The 20,215-nt window shown below is 40.4% G+C and overlaps 2 protein-coding genes across 2 annotated transcripts; one reads left to right on the forward strand and one right to left on the reverse strand.

Annotated features, from left to right (window-relative positions):
- The first annotated feature begins 227 nt into the window (after positions 1 to 227).
- si:ch73-390b10.2 (Golgi pH regulator) lies at positions 228 to 8,193 on the forward strand. Its single transcript, XM_049594379.1, has 14 exons — positions 228 to 479; positions 2,004 to 2,063; positions 2,232 to 2,335; positions 2,422 to 2,528; positions 2,659 to 2,760; positions 2,863 to 2,983; positions 3,128 to 3,208; positions 3,309 to 3,418; positions 3,535 to 3,623; positions 5,237 to 5,329; positions 5,472 to 5,567; positions 5,869 to 5,958; positions 6,077 to 6,142; positions 7,547 to 8,193. Exons 1-14 carry the CDS (start codon positions 438 to 440, stop codon positions 7,751 to 7,753), a joined length of 1,368 nt encoding a protein of 455 aa, XP_049450336.1. The 5' UTR covers positions 228 to 437; the 3' UTR covers positions 7,754 to 8,193.
- pdzk1 (PDZ domain containing 1) lies at positions 8,186 to 19,234 on the reverse strand. The gene is made up of 9 exons (XM_049593328.1): positions 19,100 to 19,234; positions 16,461 to 16,670; positions 16,090 to 16,316; positions 14,905 to 15,002; positions 14,184 to 14,369; positions 12,509 to 12,705; positions 12,205 to 12,429; positions 11,810 to 12,127; positions 8,186 to 8,664 (listed from the first exon to the last, which is right to left on the reverse strand). The coding sequence occupies exons 2-9, from the start codon at positions 16,665 to 16,667 to the stop codon at positions 8,620 to 8,622; spliced, it is 1,503 nt and encodes a 500-aa protein (XP_049449285.1). The 5' UTR covers positions 16,668 to 16,670; positions 19,100 to 19,234; the 3' UTR covers positions 8,186 to 8,619.
- Positions 19,235 to 20,215: the final 981 nt, after the last annotated feature.

Consider the following 20,215-nt stretch of genomic DNA (forward strand, 5'->3'; position numbering starts at 1 on the left):
CAGGTTAACATGGTAATTTCAACGACCATGCCAAAATTCTCACAGCCTTAACAAAAAAAAAAAAAAAAAAAAGTGAACAACTTCATGACCATAAACTAAAAATATTTATTATATTTCAAAACGTTTTAAAGTACTATGGATTGTTTTAATTTACTTTTTAGTTGGTGTCTTTTCTTTGCGAGACGTCACAGTTCTAAGACGGAAGTCTCCTCGTCGGACTCATCTTGATGACGTATACACATGGCCAACCGTTGCAATTTGACAGCTGAACAACAAATGCTCCTAAAATGAGCTCAATAGCAACATAGCGAACATTTCATACAGGTCAAGACTGATAGTTTTTGTCATATCAACATGAATTAAAGCAGTCCTCGGCCCTGCTACACCTTTACGGTCAGTTTCTGTCGCGGAGTAAAGGCTGTTTTACAAACATCATCATGTCGTTTCTGGTGGACTCAGTCATCATGTTCACCTCACAGGTAATGAAGAGTTGATAAAGTCAGTAAACTGTAAAGTGTGTTTGTCTAACCGAACAAGAATATACGCCAACGTTATATTAAATGTTATCAGCTAACGTTACATTAAACGTTACGTTTCGACTGTTTTTACCTACAGCGCTCTTCTTCTTTCTGTAGAAGTTTTAACATGTCTATTATCTGAATCAAAAGGGTAAAAGACGTCTTGAAAACAGCCAGCATGTCACTGTCTGTTACTGTTTATAACAGCCATTTGTCAATTAATTAAACATTGAATCTCATCTCTTTTACTTAGTTACTTTGTCATGACCACATTTTTCAAAGTTCTTGTTTTCCTGTTAAAACTCAACCACCAGCAACACCCTGTATATTAGCAGCTCGTTTTGCACGATTAAATGCAACATTAGAAGTTATTCCATTTAAATTGTTTACCTTACATTACACAAATTATATTCTACAGACACTTTGAATTATAGTTTGCTCCACACGTAAATAAATAGGCATATAAAAATAATTCCTATTGTACTGCAAGACTGGACATAGCTGTGATGTGACTGAGAACTTGTGGCCAAGTGCAGTAGACAGAGTTTATGACCAGTAGCTGTCCTATAAACACAGGCATTGTATAGAAACAGGTTTACTGAAAAAGGAAAAGTTTCATCTTTATGTTTTATGAAAATATTCAACACAAAACAAGCAAAAATACTGTTAAATATATTCCAATATTTCTGATAAGTTTCTATTGTTCCATTCAATTTAAAAGTGCCATTCCAGTTTTGTTTTGACCATGGTTATGCTCATTGTAATGCTATCTGTTGTCAGTGCTTAACTTCATCGTGTTATGAATAAAAACTTTAGGATGTTAAATCGGGCTGGGCGATATGTCCTGAAAATTAGATTGCAATATTTTCAGACTATATCTCGATACACAATATATATTTCAATATTTTAAAATCTCCTCAAAAGTATGCTAGGACTGGCAGACAAAATCAAACATAACAATATTGCTGACCAAATACCCTCTCTAATGCGACAAAGTTGTAGGGATGACTATTGCTACTAACACAATTAGTTTTTAAAAAAAATCACAATTTATGCCATACCATAATATCCAAAATCTAAGATGATACAGTCTCATATCTTGATAACATTATAATATATTCATATTGCTCAGCCCTAATGTTTAATGAACTGTTGTGCTGAGCTGCAGGTTGGTAAAGAGAGCTGACAGTAACCATTAGACCTTTTTCCTCACACCAGGTTTTTTAACTTTCCAGAAAAAAAGCACAGCTATTACTAACATCATCCATCGCTCTGTTTTATTCTAGTGTCCCAGTAAGTCATGACAGTGTGACAGTGAGCCAGAACAGATTGCAAAAACACTATAAAAGGCTTAATTCATAGATATGAGATGAGATCCAATGCTAATTTGATTTAGCTTGATAAAACTAAGGCAGAAAAAAAACAGGAAATGTAATCATCCTCTCCTCTCCTTCCTCCAAATAATCCCCATTTAATCCAACACAGGTGTTGTTCTTTGGATTTGGCTGGTTATTCTTCATGCGGCAGCTGTTTAAAGATTATGAGGTACAGTATTTTCCCAAAGCATTTATTTACAACTGACCCCTGGATGTGTTGACCACTGGCTCAGGCATAATAACCACTGGTCATCACCACTAATACAGCCATAGTCCTCATCAATCACTGGTGGTCCTCCATGTGAACACTCTTGACTGTCTTTGTGTTTGTTGACAGGTGCGACAGTATGTTGTCCAGGTGGTTTTCTCTGTCACTTTTGCTTTTTCATGTACCATGTTCGAGCTCATCATCTTTGAGATTCTGGGTGCCTTAAGTAGCAGGTAAGTACATTGTCTATGGACTATTACTATGTTTTATTGCTGCTTATTGCAGATGAAGAATTTTAACTAACATGTTTTTGCCACAGCTCCAGGTATTTTCACTGGAAGCTGAATCTCTATGTGATACTGCTGGTCCTAATCTTTGTGGTGCCTTTCTACATCGGTTATTTTGTTGTCAGCAACATACGCCTGTGTAAGTACAGATAATTAGCTGGCTAGCCTATTACAAATATGATGCTGTAACTGAAAGTGAAAGGTGCTGTTTGACAGATGTTATTTTAACTCATTACATCACAGAAAGCTGTTTTCTTGTGTCCGTGTAGTGCAGAGACAGAAGCTTCTGTTCGCTTGCATGGTGTGGTTTACCTTCATGTATTTCTTCTGGAAGTTGGGAGACCCATTCCCCATCCTGAGTCCAAAACATGGTGAGTGTGCATCCTTCTCCTCTCTGTGTGCACCTACGCCTCATGTATGCCTTTTTCTCATAAATTGTGAAGATGTTTGAAAAGTGTCATTGTCTTTTTTAGGGATCCTGTCCATTGAGCAGCTAATCAGTCGAGTTGGTGTGATCGGAGTCACCCTCATGGCTCTGTTGTCAGGGTTTGGTGCGGTTAACTGTCCCTACACATACATGTCTTATTTCCTCAGGTGAGCTCAGCTGTGGGTTTTCTCTGATGTTACCTTCATACAACCTGTTCATCTGCTTATGCATCAGACATCCCGAATCCCATCCTTGTTCTCATGACACATGCTGCCATTGCTTCGATGCTTCCTGCTTTGTTATTTTCACAGAAATGTAACAGACAGTGACATCCTTGCTCTGGAGAGGCGGCTACTCCAGACGATGGACATGATTGTCAGCAAAAAGAAACGGTAAGTAAAAAAGAGTGGTTATTATATTTATTTATTTATTTTTTTTATAAAATAAATAAAACAAACGGTGGTGTTGCTGCAATTCGTTCTTTGTGTGTAGGATTGCCATGACGAGGAGGCAGATGTACCAGCGAGGGGAAGACCAGAACAAGCAGACAGGATTCTGGGGCATGATCAAGAGTGTTACCTCCACACAAACAGGCAGTGAAAGTATCCTTTATACTCACACTAAGTATGATTGCAAAGACTCTTCATTTTTAGCTGTTACCAGATAATTATGCATTAGTTATCCACAGTAGATGTCAGCCTTGACCTCTTCCCTCCAGACCTGTCTTTGATCCAGCAGGAGGTTGACGCTCTAGAAGAGCTGAGTCGGCAGCTTTTTCTTGAGACTGTGGACCTGCAAGCCACCAAGGTACCACATGTGCATGCATACACATACACAGAGATGCACGAGCACATGTTGCTCCACTTAACTACAGAGAAACACAGTGTGAATTAAAAACAAAAACATGGAGGAACATGCAGCAATAATCTTGACTGAAGTTATGCAGGTGAAGGAGTGATTTTCAGTGAGTTTCAGAGCATCATCTATTTACCTGGCCTGCAACATTTAGCTGTAAAATATCAATTTTACACTATCTGCTCAGCACCAAACGGCAGACAGGCACAGATACCGACTTGCTGGTGGACGTAGTTGAGCACTTAGCAGCTAAAGAGCCACATGATTCCCTCAGGAGTTGCTAGAGGCCAAAAACTGAGTAATACGATGTGATGTTACCCAGGTAGTGCTCGTCTGCTGTAACGACTCAGTTTACACATTTTTTTAACTGCTGATTCATAAAATTGGAGTACTGCTGGGTGAAACATGTCACAGAAATTAGGGGAAAACACCAGTAATATAAAGTAGTATTTTATAAATGTCTTTATGCATTTATTTTTATATGACATGAAAAAAGTACGGTAAATTAGTGACGCATTCTCCGCCTTGATGACTAACACATAGTTCAAGGCGTGCTTACTTCTCATTTGATTTTTTACAGCCAGGACAAATATAATTTAGCAAAATCCATTACAGTACTTGGATTGTAGTCAGTTTTAATTTACTTTATAGTCTTTTTTTGATTTGTCATAGACAGACAGTTACTCTGGTTCCTTAGATAAAGTTTCAAAATTATGAAACTGTCTGAGAAAATTCTGACTAAAACATTGACCAAAATTAGACTTAAATGAAGTTCCACTGACTAAAACTTGACTATGACAAATCAAAAAAAGACTATAAAGTAAATTAAAACTGACTACAATCAAAGTTAACACTGATCAGGTGACTAATGGTCCAGAAACATCCATTATCACAGGTTTAAGCGTCTGTTTAATGTGTCTTCTCTTAACCTGCACTGTTGATAGTTGTGACTGCTTTATGACTCCTGTAAACGCTCAGTTAAAGTATAATCTGTGGAGCAGTTTCTTTGACAACAGGAGCCATCTGCCCCTCCCGAGAATCAGTCAACAAAGGCCCGTTTCCCAAAACAAAATCTCAGTTGCCGAATGTTATCAGTGTGGAGCTTTATCAGCTGTTATCCTGGGTACAGGTGTGGTTCCTTGTGTGGGAGCTCTTCTTTGCTCCATTCAACACAACCCTCCCCTCTTCAGCAACAATTTCCAGACTTTCCCCCTCTGTAATTCGAGCCAAGTTTATTGCCTCTGTTGCAACATCACAGTCATACGTCACAGGACCTGATAAAAGAAAAAGTTTATTAGCATGCTGTCAGGTCTGCTCTTTCCTGATCACGTGGTTCATACAGATCAGAAGAAAGCGTCATCTGCAGCTGCCCATATCATTTATATGAATGGTTTTCACTCAGATCAGTGCCTGATTACATTGTTTAAACTAAACCCAGAAGTCTCTAGCCCGAGAACCACTGACTGCCATTACAGGCACACACTTTTATCTATACAAACGACGCCCACTTTGATTACCCCGTAAATGTTTACCAATTCTTTACCACCACCTTTCCTTATCTTTAGGAGCGAATTGAGTACTCAAAGACATTCCAGGGGAAATATTTCAACTTCCTCGGCTACTTCTTTTCCATCTACTGTGTTTGGAAAATCTTCATGGTGAGAACTTTTACACCTCTGGCATTGTGTCTGTCCCTCACACTCACACTCCCAGTTACATAATCACATGTACAGTGTTTTTATATTGTTTAACATCTAAATCAAAAATATATTTTAAAAATCTGTCTACTGTTCATCATAGGCTACAATAAACATTGTGTTCGATCGAGTTGGAAAGACGGATCCAGTGACGAGGGGTATTGAAATCACAGTGAACTACTTGGGCATCCAGTTTGATGTAAGACACACACACACACACACACACACACACACCTGCAGAAATAGTCACATGCCAGACTGCATGACCTCCTATAAAGATAATTGTCAGCCCATTATCATCTCTCTGCCTGCATGATCACTATCAATCTTTTGCCACACAGACAATTACTTGATTGCGTTATAGCTCACACCCACAGAACATGGCACTGCATTTAAATTGAAATGAATACATGATACATGCAGATTGAGAGTCCTCTGTCCTTATTTTTTTTCCTCGCTTTATTTTTCATACTCTTTCGTTGTCTTTCTCCCCCACTCAGGTGAAGTTTTGGTCCCAACACATCTCTTTCATCCTGGTGGGAATAATAATCGTCACATCTATCCGTGGCTTACTCATCACCCTCACCAAGGTAACACTGCCACATGACACACGTTAAAATGGCTACAGATCTTGAGGCACAAAAATCTGAGACTGTTTTTGAATGATACGTCTGTTTAACTAAAGATGTCACGTTTCTTGGGTTTTAGTTCTTTTATGCGATATCAAGCAGCAAGTCCTCCAATGTCATTGTGCTCGTCCTTGCTCAGATCATGGTGAGTGTGTTGTTTTATAGTTGTCTTATAACACAGAACACAACCTACAGACAACAGAAGAATTGGCAGAATGCCAAAATTTTGACTTTGATAGCTATATCAAGTTTAGTAGTGATACTCGATACCGAAACTATACAGATGAGACGCAGCATTTCCACAAGGGTTGATCACATTTTGTTGCAAAACCATGAGATTTAGAGTGTGTACAAAATTAATTTACAATAAAATCCTAATTACTCCATTTTATTCATACGTATCAGGGCAAATTGCTGATCTGTGGTTACATTCACTGGGCCAAATAATAATATATTATGTATGACAGACCTGCCCCATGCACTAGTGTTTTATTTTATGAGTAGTTCCACCGTGACAAACCATGACTCTACCAAAATAGCCTGTGGCTGTGTTGGCTAAATTTACAGTGGGAGTGTGTGTGCAATCTTTTTAACCGGCCGTTCTGTCTGATACTATAAAGCCACAATATTTTAGAAGTGACATGCAGCCCTAAGTTATTTAGTTTTTTGTTACTGTTCATTAGAGCACCAAAATTAGACCCTCAAATCACTGCAGCTTAATACATTTGCCATTTGGGAACTCTTATATGCTTGTCATGCTACTTACAATAGGGTAGGCCTGATACTGATACTTTTAAAGATCTTTTAATCTAGGCAGCAGAGCAAAAAACAACCTACACGTGTCAGCTGTAAACCTTCATGAGCGTTGATGAGCTTATTTCCTACCCTTTTTGACTCCTTGGAGAGGTGTCTGTCACTGAGGTGCTTGGCGAGGTTTGAAGTAGGGCTTGGCAATATGTAGATGTTATATCGTTATCGAGATATTAGATGTGATGTAAATGTATCAACTACCAGATTTTCTATTTGTTAAAACGCTTGCCTTAACCCACCTAGCTGTTATATTCACATTATTTATGATTATTGATCAAAAATCTAATTGTGTCAATATTTTCTGAAAATAAAAAACAAAAAACAATAGTCATTAGGAGATTTAAAAATATCAAGATAGATATTGTGTATTGAGATATAGCCTGAAAATATCACAATATTATTTTCATAAGTGTTGCCTAGCCCTAGTTTGAAGTGTTTCCTCCCTTGCACGACACTGTTGTAAAGCACTTTTTGCATACAGGCATTAATATGTCAGTGGGCTCACCATCAGCGTTGCCTCTGTAACGTTAGGAAAAGTAGTCTCATGCTGTAGTAATGGGGATACATGCACAGTTGCCATGTTTTACATTTCATCTTCTCGATCACTTACACCAAAGACACATTTGACCTACAACAAAGTTCTAATACTGAATACCGACCATATCAATGTCTCAGTATACTGTGCAACACTAAACTACAGCTAAACCAACATTCCTTTCTCCGTGTCTCACTCCACCAGGGGATGTATTTTGTGTCGTCTGTACTGCTAATGCGTATGAGCATGCCACTGGAGTACCGCTCCATCGTGACAGAGGTTCTGGGAGAGCTGCAGTTCAACTTCTACCACCGCTGGTTTGATGTCATCTTCCTGGTCAGCGCCTTGTCCAGCATCCTCTTCCTTTACCTCGCCCACAAGCAGGCACCAGAGAAACACATGACCCTCTGATCTCCTGCATCTGCTCTCACTTGGAGGGCTTTGAATCTGGGATTTAGGGATGTCCAGAAATCAGGGTATTTTTTATATGGGACATAATTATCTGGACTGTCTGTTCCTGAATCAGGAATGGCTGTTGGACTCAAGTGATGGGGGCATTGGAGCACATTAGGAAACAACTTTGAAGGTGGACTTTGTTGAAGTATGTACAGAAAAAACTTTACTATTGGGAATTTAATTTCACCTGCAAATGCAGACACTTGGTTTTTCTCTTAAATTCTTTTTATTCTGGCCAAAATGATCTTTTTCTTTTTGTCTAAAGACACTGGAGCTGTACTGGTCATGGCACATCCCTGATTTACTCTTACACCTGTCAATCATCTACATCCTGAAGCAAAATATATCATTTAACTGGGAACAAAAACAAATACCCATAAAGGAAACTTAGTTCAGACGTGTGTTCATTTATTTGTGTTCATTGAACTGGGAACAGCAAAGTTTAATTTTTAGAGCATTAAATAATGACAGCAGCTTTTTCCATGGAGAATACATGAAAGGCCATAGTATTTACTGGAAACAACAGTGTAAGCTTCAGCTCTGTGGGCTGTAGGTAGCTTGGTAGCATTGGTGTTCTTAGGTTAAGGAGACATTATACATTCATCAGATCATTGCACAGGCTCATCTACTGTCAACAATATTCAGGATCATATTTTGTTCTCAGCCCTTTAATACATGACATATTGACAGTGAATTTCAAAAGTCTTTACTGTCTCGCTTTTTATTGTTTGTGCCCTTAGAGGTGATTGTTAAAAAACAACAATTGATCAACATTAGATTGACAAAAGCCAAATCAGGGAGACTGTCCGTTCAGCGGCTTCTCATAATCTTTCATCCATGCTCTCTTGAGATAAAGCTGATATGGCCTGGAAGAGAGAGGGAAAATAAAATCAGAATTATTTCAGCTTCTTGTAATGATGCTCCAAGTATAAAGCCACCTATAAACAACACAGAAAAATTTACAGCCATGCTAGTGTGTACAAAAGAATGCTCAGGGTGCAGATTTCAGGCAATGATTCCCTACATAGATAATTACAGTTTATGATCTATAAAGTGTGTGGACTTTCTCCAGAACTGAGTAATAATCTGCTATCGTAAGACTGTGCTTGTGACACACAACAGTGTTTGAAGCTAAATGCTAATGTCAGTACGCTAACAATGACAACATGCTGATTATTATCCAATATAGTATTTACAGTATTCACCATCTTAGTGTATTGTATTTGTATGCACATTTTAACATTTGCTAAATGGCAGTAAATACAAGGTACAGCTGAGGATCCTGGGAATGTCAGTAGTTTTGCAGATATTTGAAAACCCATAGACTCTGTAAAGATGTGTAAAGAGAACTGGATACAGCGCTGGAGACGGGGCCCCATTGGTTGCAATGAAAGTTGCTCAGTGGCGCATAAAGACAAATAGGCTCGATTTTTGCATTGTTGGGCCCATAGAGTAAGCGCACAAGAAACTTAAAGCCACTTACCAACTGATTTACAGATGTTTCATTCACAATGTACAGTACAGGCCAAAAGTTTGGACACACCTTCTCATTCAATGCGTTTTCTTTATTTTCATGACTATTTACATTGTAGATTCTCACTGAAGGCATCAAAACTATGAATGAACACATGTGGAGTTATGTACTTAACAAAAAAAGGTGAAATAACTGAAAACATGTTTTATATTCTAGTTTCTTCAAAATAGCCACCCTTTGCTCTGATTACTGCTTTGCACACTCTTGGCATTCTCTGGATGAGCTTCAAGAGGTAGTCACCTGAAATGGTTTTCCAACAGTCTTGAAGGAGTTCCCAGAGGTGTTTAGCACTTGTTGGCCCCTTTGCCTTCACTCTGCGGTCCAGCTCACCCCAAACCATCTCGATTGGGTTCAGGTCCGGTGACTGTGGAGGCCAGGTCATCTGCCGCAGCACTCCATCACTCTCCTTCTTGGTCAAATAGCCCTTACACAGCCTGGAGGTGTGTTTGGGGTCATTGCCCTGTTGAAAAATAAATGATCGTCCAACTAAACGCAAACCGGATGGGATGGCATGTCGCTGCAGGATGCTGTGGTAGCCATGCTGGTTCAGTTTGCCTTCAATTTTGAATAAATCCCCAACAGTGTCACCAGCAAAACACTCCCACACCATCACACCTCCTCCTCCATGCTTCACAGTGGGAACCAGGCATGTGGAATCCATCCGTTCACCTTTTCTGCGACTCACAAAGACACGGCGGTTGGAACCAAAGATCTCAAATTTGGACTCATCAGACCAAAGCACAGATTTCCACTGGTCTAATGTCCATTCCTTGTGTTTCTTGGCCCAAACAAATCTCTTCTGCTTGTTGCCTCTCCTTAGCAGTGGTTTCCTAGCAGCTATTTGACCATGAAGGCCTGATTCGCGCAGTCTCCTCTTAACAGTTGTTCTAGAGATGGGTCTGCTGCTAGAACTCTGTGTGGCATTCATCTGGTCTCTGATCTGAGCTGCTGTTAACTTGCGATTTCTGAGGCTGGTGACTCGGATGAACTTATCCTCAGAAGCAGAGGTGACTCTTGGTCTTCCTTTCCTGGGTCGGTCCTCATGTGTGCCAGTTTCATTGTAGCGCTTGATGGTTTTTGCGACTCCACTTGGGGACACATTTAAAGTTTTTGCAATTTTCCAGACTGACTGACCTTCATTTCTTAAAGTAATGATGGCCACTCGTTTTTCTTTAGTTAGCTGATTGGTTCTTGCCATAATATGAATTTTAACAGTTGTCCAATAGGGCTGTCGGCTGTGTATTAACCTGACTTCTGCACAACACAACTGATGGTCCCAACCCCATTGATAAAGCAAGAAATTCCACTAATTAACCCTGATAAGGCACACCTGTGAAGTGGAAACCATTTCAGGTGACTACCTCTTGAAGCTCATGGAGAGAATGCCAAGAGTGTGCAAAGCAGTAATCAGAGCAAAGGGTGGCTATTTTGAAGAAACTAGAATATAAAACATGTTTTCAGTTATTTCACCTTTTTGTTAAGTACATAACTCCACATGTGTTCATTCATAGTTTTGATGCCTTCAGTGAGAATCTACAATGTAAATAGTCATGAAAATAAAGAAAACGCATTGAATGAGAAGGTGTGTCCAAACTTTTGGCCTGTACTGTAAGTCTATGGGGAAAAGCCTTTTTGGACCCAAGACCCTCAAGGTCTACTTCCACATATGGCCTCAAAGCTTGGCACTGTTTCTGTTGGCTTGGACAACTCCCTAAAAGTGAGCCATGACATCTCGATTGTCCCCTTGTTGCTAGCTATAGTGTAGGCCATAAAAACTGTGCCCTCAATGTTAGCGGATAGGATATGGTTGAAGCTAAGAAAACAGAAGTACGTGTCAAATGATTTTTTCCTAATGGTCGTTTCTGTCATTTTAGGTACTTCTTATGACTCTGGTTTTAGTTATTTGATAACAAAAAAGGGTATGATGCATTGACACACTTGTGGGTGAATGAGTGGGACCTTGAGAAGGCTCCACTCCCACTGCACAGACTCTGGCTCCAAATGACGTCACCAGCACAAGATGGCAGCGGCCGTATCTGGGAAATTTTGGCTTCAGTTTTGTACAGTGGGAAAAGATGAAGACGCATCGTCCATCTTTATATTAAGCCTGGGATTAAACTAAACTAAATATATGACCTTATGATGCTGCTAAAGGAACATTTAGAGATCACCAAAGTTGTTCTGATTAATTAATAAATATCTGTACGAGATTTCATGGCAATCCATCCAATCGTTTCACTTAAAACCACAAATGTTAACCTCATGGTGGCGCTGAAGGAAAAGTCAGAGGATCACCAAAGTCATTAGGATTCACTGTACGGGGAATATGATTACCTTTACAAAATTTCATGGCAATACATTAAATAGTTGTTGAGATATTTCTGTTTGTACCAAAGTGGTATACAAACCAACACTGCCATCCCTATAGCCACACAGCTAGTGAAAATATTACTGAGTATTTAAAAAGCACCACTCACCCTCCCTCTTGCTGGTTCAGTTGGGGTTTCAGGTCTGGCTTTCTGCTCGTATCTCGTAACTTCTTCTAGAGTATCTACAGTGTGGACCTGAGCATAAGACGTTTCCCCGAGGAGCAGGCGTGTGATGGTCACTCCCTGAGCTTTGAGTTGGTCATAGACGCTCCTTTTAGCCACCAGCATCTCCAGTGAGTTGCCACTGCGGCGGATCATTTCCACCACCTCGTTGTGGGTGCTCTCCTCCACGTTTACCCCGTTTACCTCCACCACGATGTCGTCATCCTCCAGACCTGCTCTGTCGGCCACTCCACCCTTCACCACCTGAAACAAAACCTCCTGTCACCACTTTGTTTTGAAATGGAAAATTATTAAATGGCAGGCGTTCCTGTCATGTATACCTCCTTGATGTACTGTCTCGTGAGCCCCTGGATGCCGTTCAGGTGAAAGCCATAGGTAGTTGAAGTCCTCTCCATTCTACACAGTTTAGGCTTGAGCTCCGCCCTCCTTGGCTGAAGAAGTATGGACGGTTTGACAGGAACTGGTAAATTGATGGCCTCTGTGTAGCTTGGCGGTGAGTTGGAATCCTCCACATCCTCCAAGCGGAGCATAGGAGTTACTTTCCCCTGTGAGGGACACAACAATGACATTATATAGATTGTCTGCAGTTTATATTAAAGTCTGACAGTGGTACCCATGACTTACCTGCTCATACATTTGGTCCGTGTCTTTGTCTACCACTAGGAAGCTGCATGTATTGCCACTCTGCCTGATCTTGTTCACCACCTGCTCATGGCTAAAGCCGTCCACCGATTTGCCGTCAACAGCTATTAGTCTGTCCATTTCCTTCAGAGCAGATCTATCTGCGGGGCTGCCTTTGTCTATGTCCTTAATGAAGTGGCCTAAATGGGGTTAATGAGCACACTGTTAAAACGCAGCCGTCTTACTGCATTAAAATACCAAGTTATTGGAAACAGTAAAGGGACAGTCAACCCCTGAATCAAAAATACATATTTTTACTCTTACCTGTGGTGCTATTTATCACTGTAGATTGTTTTAGTGTGAGTTGCCGAGTGTTGGAGATACCAACCGTAGAGATGTCCGCCTTCTCTGGAATGTAATGGAACTAGATGGCACTCGGCTTGTGGTGGTCTAAGCGCCAAAAAAATTCATTTGAGAAACTCAACAGCAATGTCCTTTTCCAGAACTCATGACCCGGTTACTCAAGATAATCCAAAGACCTTTTTGTGGGCAGTGTCATGTAGGAACAGACCCGGCTGCAGAAACAAATTAAAGGGGGGGCACTAATTTTTTTTAGGGGGGCAAACTTTTTCAAACTACTTCAGGCTGAACAATGGCTCTGTAGTGTTACCGTGAACCTGTGTGGTGGTGTTGTTGTTGACGTCATCACTCACGCTTCTTCCATGCAGATGAGTTATGCTGCTTTGTGCTGCTCCTTGTTCTCCCTAGCTGCCGTAGCTAACCCTCCTAGCATGAATGTTTACTTCAGTGTTACTGTTGACTTCAGTGCTTACGTTTCCAGTTAAAGTCAATGGTGCTGCTGCTTCCTGCTCCCCCCCGTTCGCGTTGTCACTTCTCGTCGTTATATTTTTTTGGAAATAATTCCGGATATCCATAGCTCGCGCCTCGCGGCGATATTAATTATCGATGCTGTCCATGAATGAATGAGTCAGCACCCGCCCCCCTCTGTCTGTAATTGGCTGAAAGTTGACTTCATTTGTTGGTTGGATTGGTTGAACTGTATGATCGTCAAAACGAGATAGGAATAAGAGAGAGTTGGCCACTCTGAGTTAAAAAACAAAACCCCCCAAAAATAAACAGCTACCAGTCGAGGGCGGGCACAGCTGACTCTGTGGGCGGGCACTGCCCCCCAATGCCCGCCCATGCCGCCGGGTCTGTGTAGGAACTATTATCTTTCGTCAGAACTATACCCGCCAACCGTATCACCACTCAAGGACGAGAGGCTCTTGCCTGTGATAGTGCAACATTTAAACATTAATGGCGTCCTCCTCAGTTCAGGGGTAACGTTAGCTTGCCCAGCAGTGCTAGGTGGGCTAGCAGTAGATGCACACTTCCAGTGATACGGTTGGTGGGTGTAGGGAATATTTTCTACATAAACTGCCCACAACACAGTCTGTGGATTATCTTGAGTGACCGGGTCAAGATTTTTGAGCACCACAAGCCGAATGTCGTCTAGTTCTATTATATTTAAGAGAAGGTCGACATCTCTACAACTGATATCTCCAACACTTGGTATCTCACAGCAAAAGAAACTATATTGATAAATAGCACTACAGGTAAAAGGAAAAAAATGATTTTGGGGTGAATCCTCCCTTTAACATACTGATTATTGCCTTGCCTGATAGGTTCTTCTCCTCCCTGAGAAGGAAGCCATAGCCATCAGGTCCTTTGGTTAAGTTGACTACACGTGGCTTGTGTGGGAGATACTTGGTCGTGGCTAACCATGCTCCCATCTTCATATGCTTGCTCTGGTAGTGCCTGTCTGTTTTCTGATCGACCAGCAGGAACATGATGCTGCTGCCAGCTGATCGTGAAATTAAACTCTGAGATGTTACAGAGACAGTTCTCTTCTTGAAAACAACCTGGTGGTGTTGAGTCAGAAGGAAGTAAGCTCACCAGATCTCTCTAGTCATCTCCTCATGTCTGCTTGAGGCTAGTGCAAAACAGCTGCTATCAGCATAACACACCCAAATCTCTGACCAAACTGTTGGTGGTTGAGTTGCACTGTGGGTAATGTAGGTGCCAGATTTTGACAAGGTAGAAATATGTGTGGAATAAAAATCTGCTCTGTAAAAACACATTTGATACTTTTGATATTTATTTCAGCACACAGCTTTTTATTCTGTCCGTAGTTATAAACGCTAGTATATTATTAAAAAAAGGTTTTCACATTGGTCCATAAAGTCTGCCGTTGTAAATGTTACAAAGTTGGTGTTAAAGAGTAACTTCACACCAGGCTGTAAAGCAGTGCCTCACTACCCACTCTGGTTAAAAGTTGTCCTTGGCTGTGGTTTGATGTAATCAGAGGTCTGATCTGTTGCAGCTGTCATGAGGAGTACACCACCCTGCAGGGCCAGTCGCTTTATAGTTATAACGCAGGAACACTCGGATCAGGGGAAAAAACAGTGGATGAAACTTAAGATGCTGAAGGTCCATGCTGAAGAGACCACAAGTGACTCACAAATCTGCCAAGTTTGTAAAAAAAACACATTTTACTTTTAAGTACAGTGAATTTCCAGCACACAGCTTTTATTCTGAAGTGCTGTTTTCTGCTGTAGAGTGAGTGACAAATTGACAGCTACTGATTAGAGACAGCAAAAAGGTCAATACATGGTGCAAGTACTGACGTAGTCCTTATTTTGAAAGAGACTGTACACACTTGAGCAGTGACTCGCGGCGTCAGACACTGATGAAAAAGCCTTCCTTAAATGTCAGCATGATACGTGGCCAGTCGCTTTATAGTTTAACGGCTCTCTACGGCATCAGGGGGAAATGCAGCGGGAAAGGGATGAAACTTAAGATGCTGAAGGTCCCAGTAGGGCGAGCGGGAGTGGTGGTGGATGGGTCCAACACAAACCAACTTTTACGCAGGAGAGTGGTGTCTACATACTGTAATAAAGCCAAACCCTGATCTTTTTCCCTAAACCTAACCATACGCTTGTGTTGCCTAAACCTAACCACGTGCATTAGTTTTTGGAGGAAAAAAAGGTCAATACGTGTTGTTGTACTGACCTAGTGCGTTTATTTTGAAAGAGACTGTACATAAACGGTAATTTTCTTGTGAAAATAGTAGTGTATTTTGAAAGAAGACAATGCACGTAACAGGCAGAACTTGACACGGCATCCCAGAACGTCAACAACCAACGCACCCAGGGTACCTTTCATGTCGTGTCAGGATGTGGAAGGTCCATGACCAAATATTGATATGTGAGAATGTGTTGTTTTAACTTGACCAAAAAAGCCATGTTTTCTGTTACAATAAGCATTTAGACAAAACTGTCCCTAACCCTCAGTAATTGATGTTGGTTTGTGTTTTTTTTTCTTTAATTTTGATAAATGTCAAATTGGTCATAATTTCATGCTGAGTGAAATTTAAGAAAATCTCAAAAAGTTCAGTAAATCTAAGGTTACAAATCCCAGAATCACATTTATTTTTACCAACCAGTTCCACCCCACATGAGTAGACCAATTAAACAGATTCTCTTTTTTATGAGTTGTCCTAAATTGGGATTCCCCTACCCTACCTCCACAGCTCACCTTTGACACTGCGAAGAGAAAACCCATAGGATGACCTGGATTTAACCAGGTAGCAGAGTTTGGGTTTTAGAACCTGGCTGGTCCCACCACTGACAACTGGTGCGCTCTGAGGGTTGGACAGGTTCACTCCCCGTGCTTTGGCCTGCACATAGGAAGCTTCATCCAGGATGTGGAACGTGACTGATGCGCCACTGTTTCTCACCATGTCCACCACCTGTCCCAGAGAAACACATACTCAGCTTATGGAGACCAATGACATAACTTTTTACTATATTTTGTCATTTTAGGGGCTCCATATCAGTCTAGCAGTCATCACTGATTTCATTAATGCACTGCGGTAATTCTACACCCCACTTACTTCTGAATGTGACATTTCATCAACAAATGTTCCATTGACCCTCAGGATGCGGTCTCCATCCTTCATGCCAGCCAGTTCAGCTGGACCTCCCATTTCCAGGCAGCGGATCAGGTGACCCTCCTCATTATGCTCCAACCTCAAGTAGAAGCCAAATGAATGACCCTGCCTCTTGGTTAGAGAGATCACCCTTGGCTTGAACCCGGCCATGTCCTAACATAGAAGAGACGCACACAATCACAAATTACATATCACAATTTTCTTTATCACACAGTTTGCTGTATGTAGTCACTACAGTCATCTCCAAATTAAAAAGAAGTTTATGGGTCATTCTTCAATTATGGTCAATTTTGTTTATGATCAAACAGAACTCATCATCTGTTAGCTTGCTAATGTCTGTTTTAGTTAGCATTAGCAATACACAAATTACACAATATAAAATGTTGTCCTTCTTATTGTTTGTACATTGAGGAGATATGAGCTGTTTGGAAATGACGGCTGGTAAATATTTTTTTGGATTAACATCATTCTATTTCGATTTCTTCTTATTTCAGTTCCCTCCATGGAGCTAGCTGCTGCATGTTCAGTCATAAAAAGGTGTGCACCACTTTGCCAAGGATTCCAGCTTGAACATCATGATTCCTCAAAATGTTGCAGTGCTGTGCAATGGGATTCCAGGTATGTGTTCTCTTGTTTGTATTTGTTTGTAGATTTGAAGTCACTATTAGGTGGCTATTTAATTCAAAATTAAGCAGACTTGAATGTCCAAAATGTGGCTCAGGTATAATGGAAATGTAGCAAAAACCACACATAGGCTAAAAGGTTGCTTTTTATATAATTAAAATAAGTGACTGATTTATTATCTAATTTTTGTCTGTTCCTTTTGGTGTCAAGTAAGTGTGTGACAAAAATAAAGAAAACAGAAATGTGTTTTTACTGACACAATAATCACAATTGTTGAAGATTCCTTCTTTTATCAGCTGCAAAAATCCATTTCATGATACAGAAAATGCTTTTAAAGGATTAGGATTTATGGCATCTGTTAGCTGAAATGTGTCTAATATTCAACATTCATGTTTTTATTACTTTTTAATCACCTGAAAATATTAATAACTGTGTTTTTGTTACCTTAGAATCAGCTATTTATATCTACATATGGAGCAGGTCCTCTTCCATAGAGTCTGCCATGTTGTTCTACAGTAGCCCAGAACGGACAAACCAAACACTGGCTCTAGATGGGCCATTTTCATTTTTGTATTTTTCCATTGACCACTGTTACTGCCCTACATGCCAGGCACATGGGAGACATTTTAGCTCTGCAACCTCACTGCTAGATGCCACTAAATCTTACACACTAAATCTTTACCATATAGACAATGAATATTTTGAGGCTGTGATATAAAAAGTCAAACAAGGGACAAACACACAGTAACATGCTTTGTTCAATATGTTAATCTGCCCTTTCAGTAAAGGAGTAGCTGCAGTTATTGGGTTTATTTATAACCTTGAAAAATCCGTCCTCTGTCTCCCTCTTTTCCTGTCACCGCTGTCACCCGTTAAACATCTTCATTTAGCAGCACATAACCCTGGACTTAAAGGAGCCATAGAAGTGCTGATAGCGTCAGATGAAAAGTTAATCTTCCATGTCAGCACTCTAGTGGCAGTTAATGGTTAATAGTGGGCACAGCTGACTGCGGTGACGACTCTCCTTCAGAAGACAGCCTGGACTTTGAATGCGCCGTGAGGAATGTCACTATAATCCTCTTATTGGACTGTTATTTCCATACGTGAAGGTCGTAAAGGACGTGTGTGTTAGTACGTGGACAGGAGTGTATCCCTACTGACTGACAGCTATTAGGATACTGTGTGCTCTGACAGTGTGTGAAGTGGTTTAAAGTCAGTTGTTACTGTTTTTAATGATGCTGTTTGACGCTATAGTCGATGCTATTATAAAGTCTTGAAACCCTAAATCCATTATTTCCCATACAAAATTCTCCCTCTTAAGTTAGTTTAAAAAAAAAAACATTTGGCCATTGTACAGGAGAGGAGTATCTACTTTCTTGACACTGAGCTAACTAATTCATGCTCACGTCGAGTACAATATTCAAACCCAAGACACGTTTTATGACTAAAATGTAGAGGTCCTATAGCCATATTAAGTGAATTTGTGCCTTATGAAACTTTGAAATCAAAATAAAATCGTGTAGGTTTGCACCCACTAGAGGGCACTTTGGCGATTGTAAGGTTATTAGGTCCAGTATCAAAATTAAAAGACACGAGAGATAATAACACAACTCAGTTTAACTACAGTGCCTTTATAAAACTCATCCACACCATTTTTTAAAGTAATGTACGGCATGTTGTAACCCTTTGAAACGAAGCAATGTCTACCCGTAACACCTTACAGCGTTTGTGATTATATCAACTAACAAGTGTACTTTTGCTCCATTTATAGAGGACTAAACGGTACAATTATCCAGTAATGTAAAAGAAATAAATGCAAATATTAAAGGAAAGTTTGGAAAATAAAATGTTCTATTTCCCTCATCTATTCATCATTTCAAAATCCATCAGATTTGTGATCATATATGTGAGAAAACCACCACATACAGTATGGTGGAGTATTCTGAAATTAAACTCACCAGCTCGTCTCTGCTCAGTGTCCCAGTCCAAAGGAGGAGCTCACCTGTCACTGCTTGGCTGATATCTAATGTGTCTTCAACCTGTTCTCCTCCTCCTCCCTCCTTCCCTCCTTCCCCCCTCTCCCACTCTCTGCGGGGACTTTGACGGGCCAAAGGTGAGCCTAAAGGCTGAGTTATTTAACAGCGTCAGGAATGTCTCAGGAGGTGATGGCCCTGTGCAATCTGTACTAAAGGAAGATGGAGCCATAAATGAGTCATCTGTTTGGTGGTTAAAGGTGCATGACACAGGCGGCAATAAACAGTATCAGGAATCAGTGTGGTACATATATCTAGAAATCAAGGGGAATAGCATACTCATTTGCATAAATGTTATTGGCATAAAAATAAGTATGGACTCACTGCATGTCTTGACAGTATTACTTTATGCTTCTTGACAACAGGAAGCCAGTGTCATCTTGGGTGTTCTCTGTGAATCAACAAGAAACACTCTAAGATAACGTCATCGTCTGCCTTCTGCTGAAGTGGTGATCGTGGTTTGTTTACTATATCATGTGAACGTTGCTGTCACCCTGAGAGTTCAACCAAAACCTGGTTCAAACATCTGGCAGTTCAGTAAAGTGTTGCTTGATAGTTTATATGAAGCCCTACGTAAAATACAGCTGTAGCAGGTTGGATGTGTGGTAGTTGGGTCTCTCTTGTTGAGAGTACACAGCAGGATGGAGACGGATATTCTCTTAAGCACTTCGGCAGCTTCCCAACAACTTCATTTCCTGGTTACACTTTCTCGTTATGGGTCTCTTAACTAACCAATGAGAAGCTAGGAGGACTCAGACTGAGGTAAATGTGTGTGAGAATTACTGAGGTAGATCCAGCAAATTATTTAAATAAAGTAAAATAAATGAATAAAATAAAATAAAATAAAATAAAAATCACCACCCTCTGTTTTTTTTAAGATTCATATGCCTTGGAGAAATCATTCAGTTTGTACCATATCATGTCACCTGTACACTTAATTGCTAGTTTATAAGCTAAAACTCATCCAGTCTAATTCACCTTCCCTGCAACAATTAACTCTACCTCCATGAAGGTTGTAATGTTCACGTTTTGTTTAACTGT

This window comes from Epinephelus fuscoguttatus, linkage group LG13 (assembly GCF_011397635.1).
Source record: "Epinephelus fuscoguttatus linkage group LG13, E.fuscoguttatus.final_Chr_v1".
In the NCBI taxonomy this organism is placed as follows: Eukaryota; Metazoa; Chordata; class Actinopteri; order Perciformes; family Serranidae; genus Epinephelus; species Epinephelus fuscoguttatus.

What these genes read in the sequence shown, in the direction of transcription:
- si:ch73-390b10.2 (XM_049594379.1), top strand. Translation starts at nt 438, where the DNA reads ATGTCGTTTCTGGTGGACTCAGTCATCATGTTCACCTCACAG. An exon ending in TACATGTCTTATTTCCTCAG is followed by an intron (nt 2,984 to 3,127) that starts GTGAGCTCAGCT and finishes TTATTTTCACAG; the next exon opens with AAATGTAACAGACAGTGACA. An exon ending in ATTGTCAGCAAAAAGAAACG is followed by an intron (nt 3,209 to 3,308) that starts GTAAGTAAAAAA and finishes CTTTGTGTGTAG; the next exon opens with GATTGCCATGACGAGGAGGC.
- pdzk1 (XM_049593328.1), bottom strand. Translation starts at nt 16,667, where the DNA reads ATGGCCGGGTTCAAGCCAAGGGTGATCTCTCTAACCAAGAGGCAGGGT. An exon ending in GTCAAAGGTGAGCTGTGGAG is followed by an intron (nt 15,003 to 16,089) that starts GTAGGGTAGGGG and finishes TGGTCTCTTCAG; the next exon opens with CATGGACCTTCAGCATCTTA. An exon ending in GGAGGAGAAGAACCTATCAG is followed by an intron (nt 12,706 to 14,183) that starts GCAAGGCAATAA and finishes AACCCCATTTAG; the next exon opens with GCCACTTCATTAAGGACATA.